This window comes from Meles meles, chromosome Y (genome assembly GCF_922984935.1).
Source record: "Meles meles chromosome Y, mMelMel3.1 paternal haplotype, whole genome shotgun sequence".
Classification (NCBI taxonomy): domain Eukaryota; kingdom Metazoa; phylum Chordata; class Mammalia; order Carnivora; family Mustelidae; genus Meles; species Meles meles.
Window position 1 is genome coordinate 9516059 of NC_060088.1, and position 17253 is coordinate 9533311.

General features: G+C 40.8%; 2 protein-coding genes across 2 annotated transcripts; one reads left to right on the forward strand and one right to left on the reverse strand.

The window, feature by feature from the left end:
* Positions 1-433: 433 nt before the first annotated feature.
* On the reverse strand, positions 434-1109 carry LOC123935865 (sex-determining region Y protein-like). Its single transcript, XM_045996702.1, is given in 2 exon segments — positions 434-823; positions 825-1109. Coding segments are annotated over 2 exon segments (660 nt in total). The 5' UTR covers positions 1095-1109.
* A 939-nt stretch (positions 1110-2048) lies between these two features.
* On the forward strand, positions 2049-2567 carry LOC123935866 (sex-determining region Y protein-like). Its single transcript, XM_045996703.1, has one exon. It carries the CDS (start codon positions 2079-2081, stop codon positions 2565-2567), a length of 489 nt encoding a protein of 162 aa, XP_045852659.1. The 5' UTR covers positions 2049-2078.
* Positions 2568-17253: the final 14686 nt, after the last annotated feature.

Sequence of the window (17253 nt, forward strand, 5' to 3'; positions counted from 1 at the left end):
CATTTTGTCTGTGTTTCTCAGTACTATATATTTGTTACTGTATTTAAAATAAAGAGCGAGAATTCTGTTACCTCTGGCGACGATGTTCAGATTATTAGTATATGCTTGCAGCTATTCAGTTTATTTAGAAGCCAATCTGTGGAACAACTAAAATTAGACATGACAGTTGTTCTGTTAGAAGAAAAACAGGCGGTCTTGGAACTCAAGCAGTTTCAGTATTGTTAAGGTGCTCTCTTGCCAAGGTAAGCAGCCACAAACCCAGACTGAATCCATTCAAAACGTCCTGTAATTCTTTATATGCTAAGCAAGTTTCTACGCTTTATTTTGAAATTAAGTGGCACATGAAATAATAGCAAAATTAATGTGAATAGGGCCTTTGTTAGCCAGAGTAAGGAAATCACTATGGAAAATAAGCACCAGAAAGTCCCGGCTGTTACTGAGGGTAAAAGTCTGCGGACCGCTGTGTAGCCAACGTTTCTGGACTGTCACGGAGGCTTGTGGAGCTGCAGTGGTGCTCCTGTTGCAGCAGGGAGCAGACTACGTTCGCGGCTTGTGAGGAGTTTAACCAGTCCTCTGTTCCTGAGTGTGCAGCCCTAGTACGGCCACCCCTGCACGTGAAGGGGTACCACTTCTCATCCACGTGCTCCTGCCTGCACAGCATGGAGGAGGAGGCTGCAGGTAGCAATTTATCACTGTTCTGTGGCACGGTCTTCCGACGAGGTCGATATTTATAGTCTGGGTATTTCTCTCGGTGCATGGCCTGTAGTCTCTGTGCCTCCTCGAAGAACGGCCGTTTTTCAGCTTCTGTAAGCATTTTCCACTGGCACCCCCAACTGCTTGCTGATCTCTGAGTTTTGCATTTGGGGATTCTCCAGAGCCACCTTGCGTCTTTGATCACGGGACCACACCATGAATGCGTTCATGGGTCGTCTGATGCGGCTCTGGCCGCTGTCTGTACCATTTCCTCCAGTCTCACACCGATAATTTGAGGTAGCATTGTTCGTCCAAAGTTCAGAAGAGGTTCTTCCAAAGGCGAGGATATTTCGTTGTTGTACCGCTGCACAGTGATTATCGCTGTTCAATACTCCGAACATAGCAGAGGCATAAAATTATAGCGGTGAAAACAAAAAAGTGGGTGAGTGTGGCGGGGGACGGGGGGGAGTGGGAAGCAAAGTTGGAAGCTGTAAGCGTTCGGAAAATTATCTAGACTCTGGTGCTGTAACTTTTCTTTCTAAAATACTCTTTTCTCCGCCCAGCACCTTGCCTCAAACCCGCCCCCTGACCCTCCGCCAAAGCCCAACCTACCCATTTTCAAGCAAAACTTCCAAATAAGGTCATACACACTGCCTGTGTGCTCTACATTCATCCGCAGCGCTGAAGTCTCTATGCCCCTCTTTAGGAATTGAAACAAACGTTGCTGTTATTAACTTATCTTATTATCCCTTTAAATAAAGGAGGAATGTGCAGCAAGGATTGTGAGTTATCAAAAGTGGAAGTTATGTTTAAAAAACAAACTTTAAAGATAACCCAATTCTATCCGTTATTAAAACACCTCAGGATACTGAATTCAAGTCCATCATCATCATGTTTCTTCACTTCTACTTAAACTAGAATTCAAAATTCTATGCCAGTTTTCCACTGCCAAGTAACTAGTAATTCTATTTTGTTATCTATGCTGATGACTAACAGGATGCCAACATATATTTACAGCTAATATGTAATGGCCCATCTGTGCAATAACTAAATTTTGATATAAAAATTGTTCCACTAAAACAGGAAAGAAAACAAACAACAAATAAGGCAGTAGCAACAACAACAAAAGCAGACGACTTTGGAACTCAAGCAGTTCCAGTGGTGTTAAGGTAACATTCAAGAGACTTTTTTGTTTTGTGCTAAGGCTGAAGTAACATATAAACCATAATTAAGAAACTTAATTTAAATGTGTAAAATCTTGTTTTGTTTTGTTTTGTTTTGTTGTTTTGATTACCAGTTATGTGAAAGTGCAGAAGACAGTGACTCAGGTATACCTGAGTCCAGCCTATGGAAAACAAATTGGCCAGAGCCGCATCAGACGACCCATGAACGCATTCATGGTGTGGTCCCGTGATCAAAGACGCAAGGTGGCTCTGGAGAATCCCCAAATGCAAAACTCAGAGATCAGCAAGCAGTTGGGGTGCCAGTGGAAAATGCTTACAGAAGCTGAAAAACGGCCGTTCTTCGAGGAGGCACAGAGACTACAGGCCATGCACCGAGAGAAATACCCAGACTATAAATATCGACCTCGTCGGAAGACCGTGCCACAGAACAGTGATAAATTGCTACCTGCAGCCTCCTCCTCCATGCTGTGCAGGCAGGAGCACGTGGATGAGAAGTGGTACCCCTTCACGTGCAGGGGTGGCCGTACTAGGGCTGCACACTCAGGAACAGAGGACTGGTTAAACTCCTCACAAGCCGCGAACGTAGTCTGCTCCCTGCTGCAACAGGAGCACCACTGCAGCTCCACAAGCCTCCGTGACAGTCCAGAAACGTTGGCTACACAGCGGTCCGCAGACTTTTACCCTCAGTAACAGCCGGGACTTTCTGGTGCTTATTTTCCATAGTGATTTCCTTACTCTGGCTAACAAAGGCCCTATTCACATTAATTTTGCTATTATTTCATGTGCCACTTAATTTCAAAATAAAGCGTAGAAACTTGCTTAGCATATAAAGAATTACAGGACGTTTTGAATGGATTCAGTCTGGGTTTGTGGCTGCTTACCTTGGCAAGAGAGCACCTTAACAATACTGAAACTGCTTGAGTTCCAAGACCGCCTGTTTTTCTTCTAACAGAACAACTGTCATGTCTAATTTTAGTTGTTCCACAGATTGGCTTCTAAATAAACTGAATAGCTGCAAGCATATACTAATAATCTGAACATCGTCGCCAGAGGTAACAGAATTCTCGCTCTTTATTTTAAATACAGTAACAAATATATAGTACTGAGAAACACAGACAAAATGTACTTCGATGAAAAACTTCCCATGCTTTGAAGCAATCCTTCGCGGCAATCATTCTGTAGGTCAGCTCAGCTACTTGGCCTGTCTTTGTACTCCTCAGATAATTTTAACTACTAGATATGTAAATTATGTCTTCCTTGGTACTTTATATTATCTCCCATCCCTGCCGGTTTGGGCGACATTTGCAGTTCTATTCCTCTCCTCTACAGGTGTCTGTGCTCTTTGAGGTCCACTTTGAACCCTTTATAACACCCGTCTCGTAAAAGAAAATCTTTATTTACCTCGCGTTCATTTTTATATCTATGTGACCCCCATACTTTGACCTCTTTTTCTGAAATTTTCTTCTAACCACGTACTCATTTCACATCACCTCCTAACTTACACACACACACACACACACACACACACACAGAGAGACATGTGAAAGGTAGAGAAAGAATGTTGAGAATACCAACTATTCAAATTATGGAGGCAGTGGCATGGGAGGTGTCCCCCCCACCCCCCCACCCACGGCCTCAATGTGGCTACACTAATGTAGACGTTAATGAAAAGCTAAATCAAAGCCATTATAAAATTTACATATGGGCTAATGCAGAAAACTGGCCATTTGCAAGGAAAACCATCACTTTGCAAAATAAAAAGAAATTGATGTTTAAAATATACATCGAATACCAAAATTAACTTTGCAATACATATATTCCAAAGCTTTTAAAAAACAATGCCTCAAATAATAAAGCTCAAACACTGCAATAGGACATATTAGAGCTAAATGCCATGTTTCTAAAGAAACATCAAGGTTTTAAAAAGAGAGAGAGAGAGAGGGAGGGAGAGAGAGTTAACTAGGCAGACTAATTTGTTGTGGAAACAGTATTGCTTAATCTGAGATTTATGCAAACTAAATGAGAAATACATGTTGCAATATCTCTTAAACAACTTCCTGAAGTACTCTATATTTTTTAAAATGTTTGTATACATAATGCGTATACATATTTGTGTATATACTTACAAGTGTCTTACGTTCAAAACCTCTCTTTCCACATGTTCTCCAGAAATGAACTGCTCTGACCTTCATCACCATGGGTTAACTTTCCTTTTCTTGAAATAAATGGAAATGTAAAATACCATGTCTGGATTGTTTTGCTTAATGTAATTTCACTGACATTCAGTTTGTTAGTTTTAGAAATTTCTGCATGCATTTCATTGTACTTTTGATGGACATGTGAATAGACATTTCCTGGTTTTAGTCATCACAGATAGTAGTGTTTTTTGTACATTTGTATACATGTACACGAGAGAATATTTACATGCCTCACTGAGGAGTATACATCCTGGAAAGGAATTGCTGCTTATGTGTATTTTTAGCAGGGCTTTTTGTGTTTTGATTGTTTGTTCCTTTGTTTGTTTGTTTTTAAGCAAATATTGATAGCCAGTATTCTTGCATTTTGTAATGGATGTCTGCTTTACATACTACCTTTTAAGAAATGTTTAGGCAGAAAAAGGACGTAAACGAGAGCACGGCCTCTAGATGTAATCTGGATTTGACTCCCTTCTCTGCCACTTCCCAGGCCAAACGTTGGATGGTTAATTTTATCTGCGTGGCCCTCAGTGTTCTCGCCACTTAAGATGATGATGATGATGATGATGATATGATGATGACGACAATGACTACAATAATTTAACAACAAGAAAACCTACTTCACTGGGATGTTATGAAGGGTAAATAAGTTAAGGTATATAAGGATCCAATGAGCAAACGTCTGTAAAATACTAAGAACAGAGGTTGGCATTAGAAGAGGACTAACTATTAGTTATTATTAACATGAAAGTAATTGTTCCATCTAGAAAATATTTTAGTGGAAGAGTAATGTAGATATCCATCCTCGGTTTATTTAAATAGATATGCATGTATTAACTATTGCCTGTAATAATAATACCTTTCCCTATGGTATAAAATGTCACTCAGTCATACGTTCATTTTCCATGTGTACATAGATCTGCTTCCAACCCTTGCTTAATTCAACAGAGGGTTCTAATATTTTAATTAGGTAATATTTGATTTCATAGTGGGTTCCTTAAAAACAAAAAGTCAGGTATGATCTTAGGTGAGACACCGTGTGCGGATCTTAAATTTCTAGGTTGACAAGTTGGAACAAATGGTTGTAACTGTATAACTACCACCCCAGTCGCGTTATAGAATATTTGACCTGAAAACTTCCACTGACCCTAAAACTTCCCTGTGCACTCAATTTCCTCCATCAGTGACATAACTTCTGTCCTTGAGAGATTTCTTTTGCCTGAGCTTGAGCTTCAGGTAAAGAGAACCAAACAGTACATATTGTTTCTTTCACTCAGCTTAAAGTTCATATATATCTACCACAGTTTATGTGAACTTGTTTGGACGGCTTTCAGTTTGAGGGTTCTGTTAATAAGAGTGCTGTGAACAGTTGAGTTCAAATGTCTGAGTGAGCCACATTTTCTGTTCACGTGGGCAACACCCAGGGGTGAAATTTCTGGGTCACCGGGTAGCTGTATGGGTAACTTTGTGAGAAACTTCCTAAGATTTGTCCAGAGCTTGTGTACCATTTCATATTTCTACCAGCCATGCATGAGATTTCCATACACGCTCACAACAAGACTCAGCAAAATTTGGGATTATTTGGTCTTGTAAGGTTTAATCATAAAATGAAGGTGTGCGACGATAATTAGATTAGTTCTTAGGGGGTGCCTGGGTGGCTCAGTAGGTTAAGCATCTGCCTTGGGCCTCAGATCTCCTGGGATGGAGGCCTCGTCAAGCTCCCTGCTGGGTGCGGAGTCTGCTTCTCCCTCTTCCTCCGCCTAAAGAGTGCTTTCCTCTCTCAAATAAGTAATTAAAATCTTAAAAACGGAAAGAAACAAACGAAACAAGCAAAACCCTTTAAAAAAAAAAAATAGTTGTTAGCCTCTGCTTTATTTTCTGCTAGAGCAAATGTCCCTCATTACTCTTCCTCCTTTGGAATGTCTAGGCGATGTAGGGTTTTGTTTTTCTTTAATTTTTTTGAAATCTCTGTGCGGATTCAAATGGCCAGAAAATTTGGCTAGTATTTTGGTTGAGATCACACAAAACTGGTAGGGTAAACAAGAAAGATTAACAAAACAACAGGAATGGATGGTGGAAAACGACCTGGAGTGGTTCTTGGCTGGTGTTTAAATGAGGTGTTCTTCATATTTGTCCAGTAATTTTTTTTGTGAGGCCTCAGAAAAAATAAAACTGCTGTTTCCTTTATTGACAAAAACGAAAGCCACTCTTGCCCCTCCTGTTCCTTAGAGCATTCCCTTTAGAAAACTCTTAAATCCTTTCTCTGCTCTTCTGTTGAGACCTATGTAAATCTTTCTAAGCTAAATAAGCCCCTTGGCAGCACCAGCAACCCACAAAGGTACCTCTTAATGGCCTTGGAGCCCTCTCTTTGAAATGTAAACATCAGCAAAGATAGTGCCAAGAAGTCCCCTGATGCGTGGGAGTTTTAGCCTAGGCACCTGGCTTTAAGCTGCAAACACTTGCTTGGCACAAGAGATAGGAGAAAGCTCCTTTAGACAAAGATAATCAGCTAACTCCAGTTTATACCTAATGTTTGGCACGATTAAGTGTTTTTGAAATGTTAAGCACTGATATTCAAACCCACTTCCAGAGTTTAAGGATCGTCTTTGTCAAAATATGAGACATGATAAGAATGAGAATGTTTAGTACTGGTGTTGTACTAACATGTTAGGCCTACCATAAGTCCTCTTAGTATCAGCTAAAATACCTTGGACTGTGTAACGTTGCTTTCACCCAATTAGGGCAAAATAAATTCCTTTTCTGGGAAATGAACAAACATACAGCTATTTTTTTAAAAATCTGCAATCTATTAATTTAGGGGATGTACTTATTATATGGCATTTATTCTCATTCCACCGTTGAAATTCTCTAGCAAGGATTCAGAAAAGTTTCAAATATTGTTTAACATGTGGGGTGTTAATAAAATTGTCTACTGCCCCCTCTTGGATCCTTTTATTTCATCACACCAACCTATTGGGGGGTTGGGGGAAGGACTATTAAATTTGTTCTTCCTGGAGTACAGAGGTGGACAGCCCCAAGAAACTCTGCATCATAAATGTAAGACCCTTCCTTCCTCCCCCAGTTGGAGGGGCCTTAGGATTTACTTAATCCTTTGCACATTTGCATTTATTTTTCAACATCGTCACCAGCTCATCAGGCAAGATCTATCCAGAGGACCTCAAAGAGAAAATCATAAACTCTGAAGCAACCCTATTATTACCAAAGGCAGTGTTTTTCACACCTGCTTTTATCCCCAAGTTGTAGAGAAGCCTTTTAAAAGACAGGGATTCCCCAACTCCCCACTCTACCCCAACACCCCCACCAGTGTTATTTCAATTAGCCTTTGCATAAAGTCGCCAAGCATGAATGTAACTTTGTAAGGTTGTGGCTTTCATAAAATGCGATTCTCCTCTGGTTGGACCATTTCTGTAGCGGACCAATTGTTTCAATCCACTGACCTTGACACACAAAGCTTTGCTGCCACGCCCCTTTGCACAACTGCTAACATCCGAGGAGACCACATCCCAGTGTTTGTTTCTCAAGCTATCCTGGCAGTGCGGTTGGGCAAGGCCCTAACAGGTTTTGTCTCCTTTGCCCAATCCTATGCTGGCTTTCGGCAACTCAAATGACGCTGATGTAGTTTTGCGACGTGGGTGAGGTCTGGAGCTAACAGCCGAGCAAGAATTCTTGAGAGGCCTTTGGTGCAACAGGATGAATTTTATTAAAGCACGGGGACAGGACCCGTGGGCAGAAAGAGCTGCAGCTGCCTCGGGATTGTGAGGCGCAACTGATTATATACATTGGGGCTGGGGAAAGTAAAGACAAGGGAAGTTCCCAAAGGACTTTCATATGCTTTTCATATGGTATCTGGTATCAGACACCAGAGGCCTTGCCCTTGTTGAGTTGAGGTTGTTTTTCCCTTGGCAAGGCATTAACATTCAGACAGGAGCTTCCTGGGAGAATGTTACACTCAGCCTGACTCAACTGTTTGTCAATGGGCTGCAGGTTATAAGGACATTTACTTTTTTTTTTTTTTAAATTTCCAAGTTTTTTCTTTTTCATTTCAAATTCATTGAAGGGAATAAAATTACATTAAAAAAAAAAAAGAATTAGAGTACTCGCACAAACTGACGAAAGCCAGGAACAAAAAGAACAAGCAAGGTACGGACCTTTCCCTGAGAGGCAGCTGTAACAGCTAGAGAATGAACTTTCTCCTCCCTAGCATTTGTCAAACGAAAAATTGCTTCCTATTTCTCTAAGGTATCAAAAAGCACTTGGGGTGCTAACTGGGTTTTTCAGGTACAAAGTTTCAAGGCCTCTAATGGGGACTGAGGAAATATCAAAGGCTGATTTCTTTTAAAACCAAATATTAAATTGCATGTATGGCTTTTTAATATAAATTTCAGAACTTCACACTCGTGACCTAAATTTCAAACATCTGGTCATATCTTATTACTATCCTACGACTTCTTAGTAAGAATGTCCAAAGTATCTGAGCTCACATTCCAGTCACCGCAAAGGGCCAGACAGCAGAAGAGCTGCTCTGATCTCATGCCCTGTTGCCAACACAAGCCAGAAAGCACCCACCTCAGATGACTCAGATGCAAATAGACATTTACACTAAAGCCTAATTCCTAAACCACTGGACCTGCCCGCAAAGGCAGATCAAATCCTAACAGTTCATACGTGACCTACAGAACAGAAGTTACAAAAGTCATCTTGTAATTCCCAAAGCTCTAAACATACCCATTCCCCACACCTGGTTTCCCTCAATTTGATGCTGATAAATCTATCAAACTGCAAACTTACATTCCCAAACACTTCAGTAAGACAAACAATGGTTAACATTTTTGTTCTATGGATACTTGATGGTTTATGCTGAAGTTCTGATTTGTACAGGTAACAGGAAAGCTTGAATCAAGTTTTCCAAAAGTTTCAATCTTACGAGTGCACACCCCAGATGATTCCCCTAAAGCTGCTTCTCCAAGATAGTTAAGTCAATTCATATAATTGGTAATCATAAATTCCATAGGGACTTCAATTTCTGAAAGACTTTTTTTTTTTTTTTTTTTTTTGGGAAACAAGAGGTTACAATGTCTGTAACACCTTTGCAGGCACTTAAAGATTCAAGGGACCTAACTGTACCTCTAAATAGGTTAATTATATAACATCAATCAGCTATTAAAGATTCAGTTGGATTCTGTGGGTTACCTCCTATTCAAAACATCTATCAACCTAGAAATTGATTGCTACTCCAGACAAAGTAAACCAGCGTTATACCCTAAGAGAAACCTCGATCCTGTCTCCTGGCTGTCCAGGGAGCTAACCCTTCTGGGACAGTGGCTCTTGTGGAACAACACTGGGTTTTCGTCACATGCAGAAGAGGCTCATGGTCTTGATAATGGCTTTGCTGAGTTGCAGTCCATGGTGGTATTTTTGCCTGCCCAGAAGAGCACAGACTGTACTCTTGCACCAAACTGAGGGTTCAACTTGAGTCACATCCTGGTTACACTGTTCCAGGTCCTAGTAAGAAACAATATGGCCAAAAACTAAGTGACCATGTTCACAAAAGGTACCCGGTAACACAAACTTTTTAATCAGATGTGACTCAGTCTCTTGTCACCAGTCCAGAAGCGCGCGCGCACACACACGAAAACCAACAAGTCTGACCTAGGATTGCCCTAACAAAAAAAGGAAAAAGGAAAAAGGAAAAAAAAAAAAAAAAGTAGGAAGAGGAGGAGGAGGGAGAGGGGGAAAAAAAAAAAGAAAAGAAAAGAAATCAGCAAGGTCAATCAAGACCACCAACACTGATTTAAACCAGACCCCAGCGATCTCTAACTTTAGCGACTGCCATTTTTTGGTCTCAATGAAATATCAATATCCTGAGTTTTATCAGTATTTTCTTTCTAAAGTGTGAACAAACAGAAGCAGCGGTACAAAAAAGTCTGGACGAGCCCACTAACTAGCAAAAGAAACATCACAGAAACAATATGAAAAGATGTACTTAAGTGAAATAAATTAAAAGTTAAACCTTACACTTTCAAGTTTTCTTAGACTATTATTTGGGGAGACGGCGGAAAGTTGATGGCGTATTTTTCTAATAACCGCTTGGCTAAAATCAAATGTAAATGATCCTTCAGGAGAAATCTTTGCCTTTAAAAATCATGGTCCTGTTGCTGATATTTGGATAGGAGAAACCACCTACTACATCCTAGTCGGTAAACTGTTAAGGCATTTGTTTATTAACTTGGCTGCCAAATGGTATTTTTAAAAAGATTTACTTACTTGACCAGCATCTATAGAAACATAAGTTTCTCTAAACTCCTGGAGTTTTCTGGCGGTTAGAAAACAAAATAATGGCAGTCCAATAACCCAAAGGTATCCCGAAAACATAGACCTAATATGCTTTACTTTTATTTTTAAGAAACCAACTTGCCTCCTAATTATTTCTATTATTAAGCCAACCGGCTGTCTTGGCCTTTAAAACGCAATGGAATTTACTTACCCTGGAACTGCTCCTGAGAAGCTTATACTTGTTGGGGGAAAACCATACTAACCAGGCTAAAACAGGGTATGTGTTACACATAAAAGTCACTCCAGATTACAACGTGATTGATTTCTACAGCCCTCAGGTTTGTTTGTTTGTTTGTTTGATTTCCCTAAAATATGGGGGGAAATCACAAATAGATTAACATAGTTGGCATTCAACTTTTCTTAGTCTAATTACTCATGTCCAGTAAAACCGAGACCCTTCTGCAGGACCTGCCAGTTCCCCATTCCTTTTATCAACCTTCAAAAGAAGCATTTCTTGGGAAGTGAGGATTTATTAAGAACATCAAGGTCCAGGGCTTTTTCCGTTTTGTTTTGTTTATCCCAGGCACCTTAAAAGTTTGTTTTATCCCCCACCCTCCCACCCTCCAAATATCCATATCATTTAAAACTAGATAGTCAAGTTAGGGTTGAAAAGAGCCCGTTGAAAAACCAAGCAGAAAGCACTGCAGAGTGAATTAGCTCAAAGAAGGGAATGAACGGTTGGAAACAAAAATTAAATTGCTGACTAAGGAATTAACTACTGAAAGATTTGTTTCTTTAGCACACACACACAACCTTGCAAATAACATGCAACCCGCTAGCACTGAAAATACAACAAATTCTGAGGACACAGCACAGTAGACCTCAACCCTTCCAAACTTCACAACCCGTGGCTTGAACGTTTAAAGGTTCCTTTAACCTACACCACTCCTATCAATGACCCAACATTGTCCCGTTCCATTATTCAAAGATCCATTGAAGGCTGTCTTCTAGGATTAGCACTGAAGAGTCCATTAGCTAAAGATGTTATTAGCCACGTATCTTGACTATCTAGTTTTAAATGATATGGATATTTGGAGGGTGGGAGGGTGGGGGATAAAACAAACTTTTAAGGTGCTGGGATAAACAAAACAAAACGGAAAAAGCCCTGGACCTTGATGTTCTTAATAAATCCTCACTTCCCAAGAAATGCTTCTTTTGAAGGTTGATAAAAGGAATGGGGAACTGGCAGGTCCTGCAGAAGGGTCTCGGTTTTACTGGACATGAGTAATTAGACTAAGAAAAGTTGAATGCCAACTATGTTAATCTATTTGTGATTTCCCCCCATATTTTAGGGAAATCAAACAAACAAACAAACAAACCTGAGGGCTGTAGAAATCAATCACGTTGTAATCTGGAGTGACTTTTATGTGTAACATAAACCCTGTTTTAGCCTGGTTAGTATGGTTTTCCCCCAACAAGTATAAGCTTCTCAGGAGCAGTACCAGGGTACTGTTTCACAGCCATGTTGTTCCTTTCTCTGCGTTGACCAATACTCTCGCTCTTGGGATCCACAGGCCTACTGTTTTTGCTTTGCTTGTTTGGAGGCAAGGCTTTGCCTCCTGCCCCCACACCCCAGGGGCCAGGAGGCCCCAGCTGAGGAACCTGCGGTAAGCCGCTGGCATGAACCTATGTATGAATTACACTTATTCCCGGACTACTGTTCTGCTGGGCTGCCTTGCTCATTTGGGCACTCGGTGTTGCTGACACAGAACAGGCAGAAATGAGGGCAGGGTGACCAGTGGTTTCCACACTAAGTTGCCCAGAAAACTTCACATGTACCTGCACTCTCAGCGCGGGGCGTTTACAGGCGTCCTCTGCTCCCCGCCCCCCAACCCTTCGCTCCCCACCGCCCCATGCGAGGGGAGCCCAGCAACCCTGGCCTTAGTGTTCCGGAGTCTGCAGGGAGGGGCAGCGGGTTAGGGAACCCACAGCCTCTGCCTTTCCGCCTTTTGCCACCACTATGGGCTTCCCGCCTCTCCAGAGAGCCTTGCCTTTTATTTATTTTTTTTTAAAGATTTTATTTATTTATTTGACAGAGAGAAAGAGATCACAAGTAGGCAGAGAGGCAGGCAGAGAGAGAGAAAGAGAGAGAGAGAGAGAGAGAGAGAGAGAAGCAGGCTCCCTGTTGAGCAGAAAGCCCGATGCGGGGCTGGATCCCAGGACCCTGGGATCATGACCTGAGCCGAAGGCAGAGGCTTTAACTCACTGAGCCACGGAGAACCTTGACTTTTATCTGCATTTCTTTCTGCCCTTGTTTCCCACAGCGTTGTGGCTGTAAGCATGGTGACTTTTTTTTTTTTTTTTTTTTTTTTTTTTTTTTTGCCTCACAAAGAAACAGTAATGGAAATACAGAAGGCTTGGGGCTCAATTAGGCATTCACTAAGCTGGTGGCTGTAGGTAAGAGCTTTACAGAGGGTGTGTTGTACTGCTCATTGTTAATTACTTGAAGAAAAACGACATTTGAATTCAAACAAAGCAGATTGGAGATTTACCCTCAGGCAAACTCAATGGTTGAATAGCCTGTAGGAAAATGAGGCAAACACTGTTTCCTGACACATTTTCATTCGCAGTGTAACTAAGATTGTGTGGGCCTTTATGGACCACTCTTTTCTTTAATAATTTCGGGTGTAAGGGGCGCCTGGGTGGCTCAGTGGGTTAAAGCCTCTGCCTTCTGCTAGGGTCCCAGGATCCTGGAATGGAGCCCCGCATAGGTCTCTCTGCTCAGCAGGGAGCCTGCTTCCACCTCTCTCTCTCCGCCTGCCTCTCTGCCTACCTGTGAGCTCTGTCAAATAAATAAATAAAATCTTTAAATAATAATAATAATAATAATAATTTCGGGTATGGTTGATATTTTAGGTTTAAACATAAACATAGATTTAAACATCCTGTCCCCGTGCTTTAATAAACCACCATTTTGCACCAAAGATGTCTCAAAGAATTCTTTCTTGGTCACTGGCTCCTTACCTCAGCCCACCGAACCTCACCTAGGTTCTAGAACTTCATCATACGGCACCCTACGTGGGGCTGTGAGTCTTTACCTTTGGACTCTGAGCTTTGGTGCAAAATTGGTGAGTACTTTCTCTTTCCTTTTCCTTCAATCTCATTTTGGGGCTTTTCAAGGTGTATGGTCTTATTGGAACACTTGCATGTCAGTTGTTCAGGCTGTAATCCTCTAGACATATTTCTCTACTAACTAAAAAACCGATTTTACAAGGCAATCCAATTTTACGTTTTAAAGTTGTGATGATGAGGGAGCAGGAGGCTGGCTGAGGACAAAGCTAAAGCTGGCACCTTGCACCCCCTCTCCATTCGCTCCCCTCGGTAATATGTGTAGCATTCCTCAGGCACTCCTGACCTCCATAAATTGAGAAACAAATAGTTCCCCTTGGTTTACAGATGTCCTAGAGATCTACAAACAAAGAAGTTACCTTGTGCTATTGATAATTTCCAGAGGCAAATAACTCAGTTCCTCAAGCCCTAATGTCGCCCTCCCCTCCATACACAAAACTGAATGAGGCTGAGCTAGAAGGAAATGTAAATATAGTTAAATCTCTTCTGAACCTAAATCTCACTAACAAAGATGCTTGATAGCAGGATTGTGACATCCCACCAGGAATCTCCCAACTATCTTGATGTTAATGGCTTGCCAAAAGACAACATTGATCAAGCCGGAAGACCTCCGGGTATCCCTCCCCCGCTAAGACCTCTGGGAGTACTCCAGGCACCTTGTAGGCACTCTTTAGCATATGAAAACTCCATTGAAACCTCTCTTTCCTTCACCTTCCCCCAACTGCAGGGTACACAACCTGCCATCCCTCAAACCCCGGGCAGCCGCTCTTTCTGCCCATGGGTCCTGTCCCCGTGCTTTAATAAACCACCATTTTGCAGCAAAGATGTCTCAAAGAATTCTTTCTTGGTCATCCGCTCCCGACCTCAGCCCACCGAACCTTCACCTAGGTTCTAGAACTTCATCAGTGATAAATGAATAATGGACGGCTCATAGAACAACGTGTCTTACTCGTTTAAGTGCATCTCAGCCATACTTTGAGCAAAAGAGATAATAAGTAAAGTTTTTTCTTAAGCTGGCCTTAAGTGAAGAAGAATATATCCAACTTCTTTTACTCATAAGTGATTTTGTGGTTTTAAAATTTTTATTTTAATACAGAACGGTTAACTTTTTATAAATGTGGAGTTGTAGTACTTTCCAATTAGAACACCTTTCAGGAGTTCATGTCAGAGAATAGGTTATTTGAAAAGTGTTACAAACTGACAAAAAGTCAACAGCTAAGAATATTTCTTAAATAAAGATATCTTAAGTGTTAGAATCATTGTCCTAGATGAGTAAAGCACTGAACCGCAAAGAGATTTTTTTTTGCATTCCAAATATTCCATATATTACATATAAATTTAAAAATTTCAGATGTGAACTTGACTTTACGATATGAAAAAGGAATCCTTTACAATGGTGCCCTCTGAAGCAACTATTACGAAGAGTGGCCATTAACATATTACACAGATAGAAGATCACAGTACACACGCTGTCCTGCAATTTGCTCCACTTCAACCTTAATATGCCTATGTGCATAGAATGCATACCTACACATGTGTGTGTACTCACTCACACACACACACACACACACACACACACTTCCATTATCTCTGCTCCTCAAAATACATGTTTGTAATCATTCCCCAAGCATATGACCTACTAATATACATCTAGAGGTTCTCATGATTAAAGTCTTATTAAATGGTAATAAGTGACCTTTTCTCAATAATAGTTAACATCCCCTTCCAATCTCCCCCCCCACCCCATACCCCCAGTATCCCCTCTTACCAAAGATCTGGGAAACCTTCTTTCCAAAATTCCCTAGAGACTTATGCTGTCCCTATCCCCCTCCCAACTTGAAAGTATATAAGGGGCATTGCTGATGTCCCCAGTGCATCTCATTCTTCCCAGGGGTCCTGCCTCAGTTTTTCAATAAAGCTACCTGTTTTGCACAAAGACATCTCAAGAATTCTTTCTTGGCCATCAGCTTCATACTGTAACATTTCTCCAAGTCCTAAAATTGGGGAACAAAAATGGATGTTGGGTGGTCATACCAATAAGACACAGAGCGTGTCCGCCATTGATTTAAATTGGAAGGTTGGCTTGGTTGGCTATGATTTTGATAATGCATATATGCATCCATGCATCCAGGTTAAATCCACAGTGCATGAGGCTATCCACCCGTGGGGAAGTCATGTATGAAAGTAAGAGCCACATAAGCATTAGGTCCAGTAGGAGACAGTCATCTAATTCCAGGCCTCCTTTATTTGCAGTCAAGGTATCAAAGGCTATTCAGTTTTGGAGGGCTAACTTTTGAATTTGTGGAAGGACCAAGGGAGTCTGAATCTAGGAACAGTTTCTGTAAACAACGTTTTTGTCATCTCAGTGGACTTTTCCCCAAAATTAGTAGCCTGGAGTAAACCCTGTATTACCTTCCTTTGGTTTGCTTGTTTGTTTATTTCTGTTATATATATATAATATATATATATAATATATCATTATTATTGATTATATATTATAAATATATAATTTATATTTATATATAATATAATATATATAATATATCATAAACATATAATATATCATTATATTTGATGTAATGTTCAATGATTCATTAGTTGCTATCACCTGCCAACCTATCCCTCTATGGCCCTCCCTTCTGAAACCCTAAGTTTGTTTTCTGGAGTCTAGAGTCTCTCAAGGATATGTTCCAGGTATGAATGAAACCATATGATAATTGACTTTCCCTGCTTGACTTTTTTCACTTAGCATAATACCCCCTATGTCCATCCATGTCAGTGCAAATGATGAGAATTCATCCTCACTGAAGGCTGAGTAATATTCTATTGCATATATAGACCACATTTTTTTAAAATTTATTTTTTAATTTCTTTTCAGTATACCACAATTCATTGTTTATGTACCACAACTAGTGTTCCATGCAATACGTGCCCTCCATAATACACATGACCAGGCTCACCCAAAATTCCACCTCCCACCCATTCAAAACCCTCAGATTGTTCTTCAGAGCCCATAGTCTCTCATGGTTTGTCTCCCCCTCTAATTTCCCCCAGCTCCCTTCTCCTCTCCATCTCCCCATGTCCTCCATGTTATTTCTTATGCTCCACAAATAAGTGAAACCATATGATAATTGACTCTCTCTGCTTGACTTATTTCACTCAGTCAAGAGTGAGTGGTCTCTTCCAGTCCCATCCATGTTGATACAAAAGTTGGGTATTCATCCTTCCTGATGGAGACATAATACTCCATAGTGTATATAGACCACATCTTCCTTATCCATTTTTCTGTTGGAGGACATATTGGTTCTTTCCACAGTTTGGTGACTGTGGCCATTGCTGCTATGAACATTGGGGTACAGATGGCCCTTCTTTTCACTACATCTGTATCTTCGGGGTAAATACCCAGTAGTGCAATTGCAGGGTATAGGGCAACTCTATTTTTAATTTCTTACAGAATCTCCAAACTGTTTTCCAACGTTGGATCACATCTTTATCCATTCCACAATTGATGGATATCTTGGCTCTGTCCAGTTTGGCTATTGTGGACAGTGCTTCCATGAACAATGGGGTGCATGTGTCCCTTCTTTTCACTACTTTTATATCTTTGGGGTAAATAACCAGTAGTGCAATTGCTATGGTTGTAGGTTAGCTCTATTTTTAACATCTTGAGGAACCTCCATACTGTTTTCCAATGTGGCTGTACCAAGATGCATTCCCACCTACAGTGTAAAATTGTTCTCCTTTCTCTGCACTGTCTC

Bases quoted from the DNA above. Each gene is read 5' to 3' on its own strand.
- LOC123935866 (XM_045996703.1), top strand. From the start codon at position 2,079: ATGAACGCATTCATGGTGTGGTCCCGTGATCAAAGACGCAAGGTGGCT.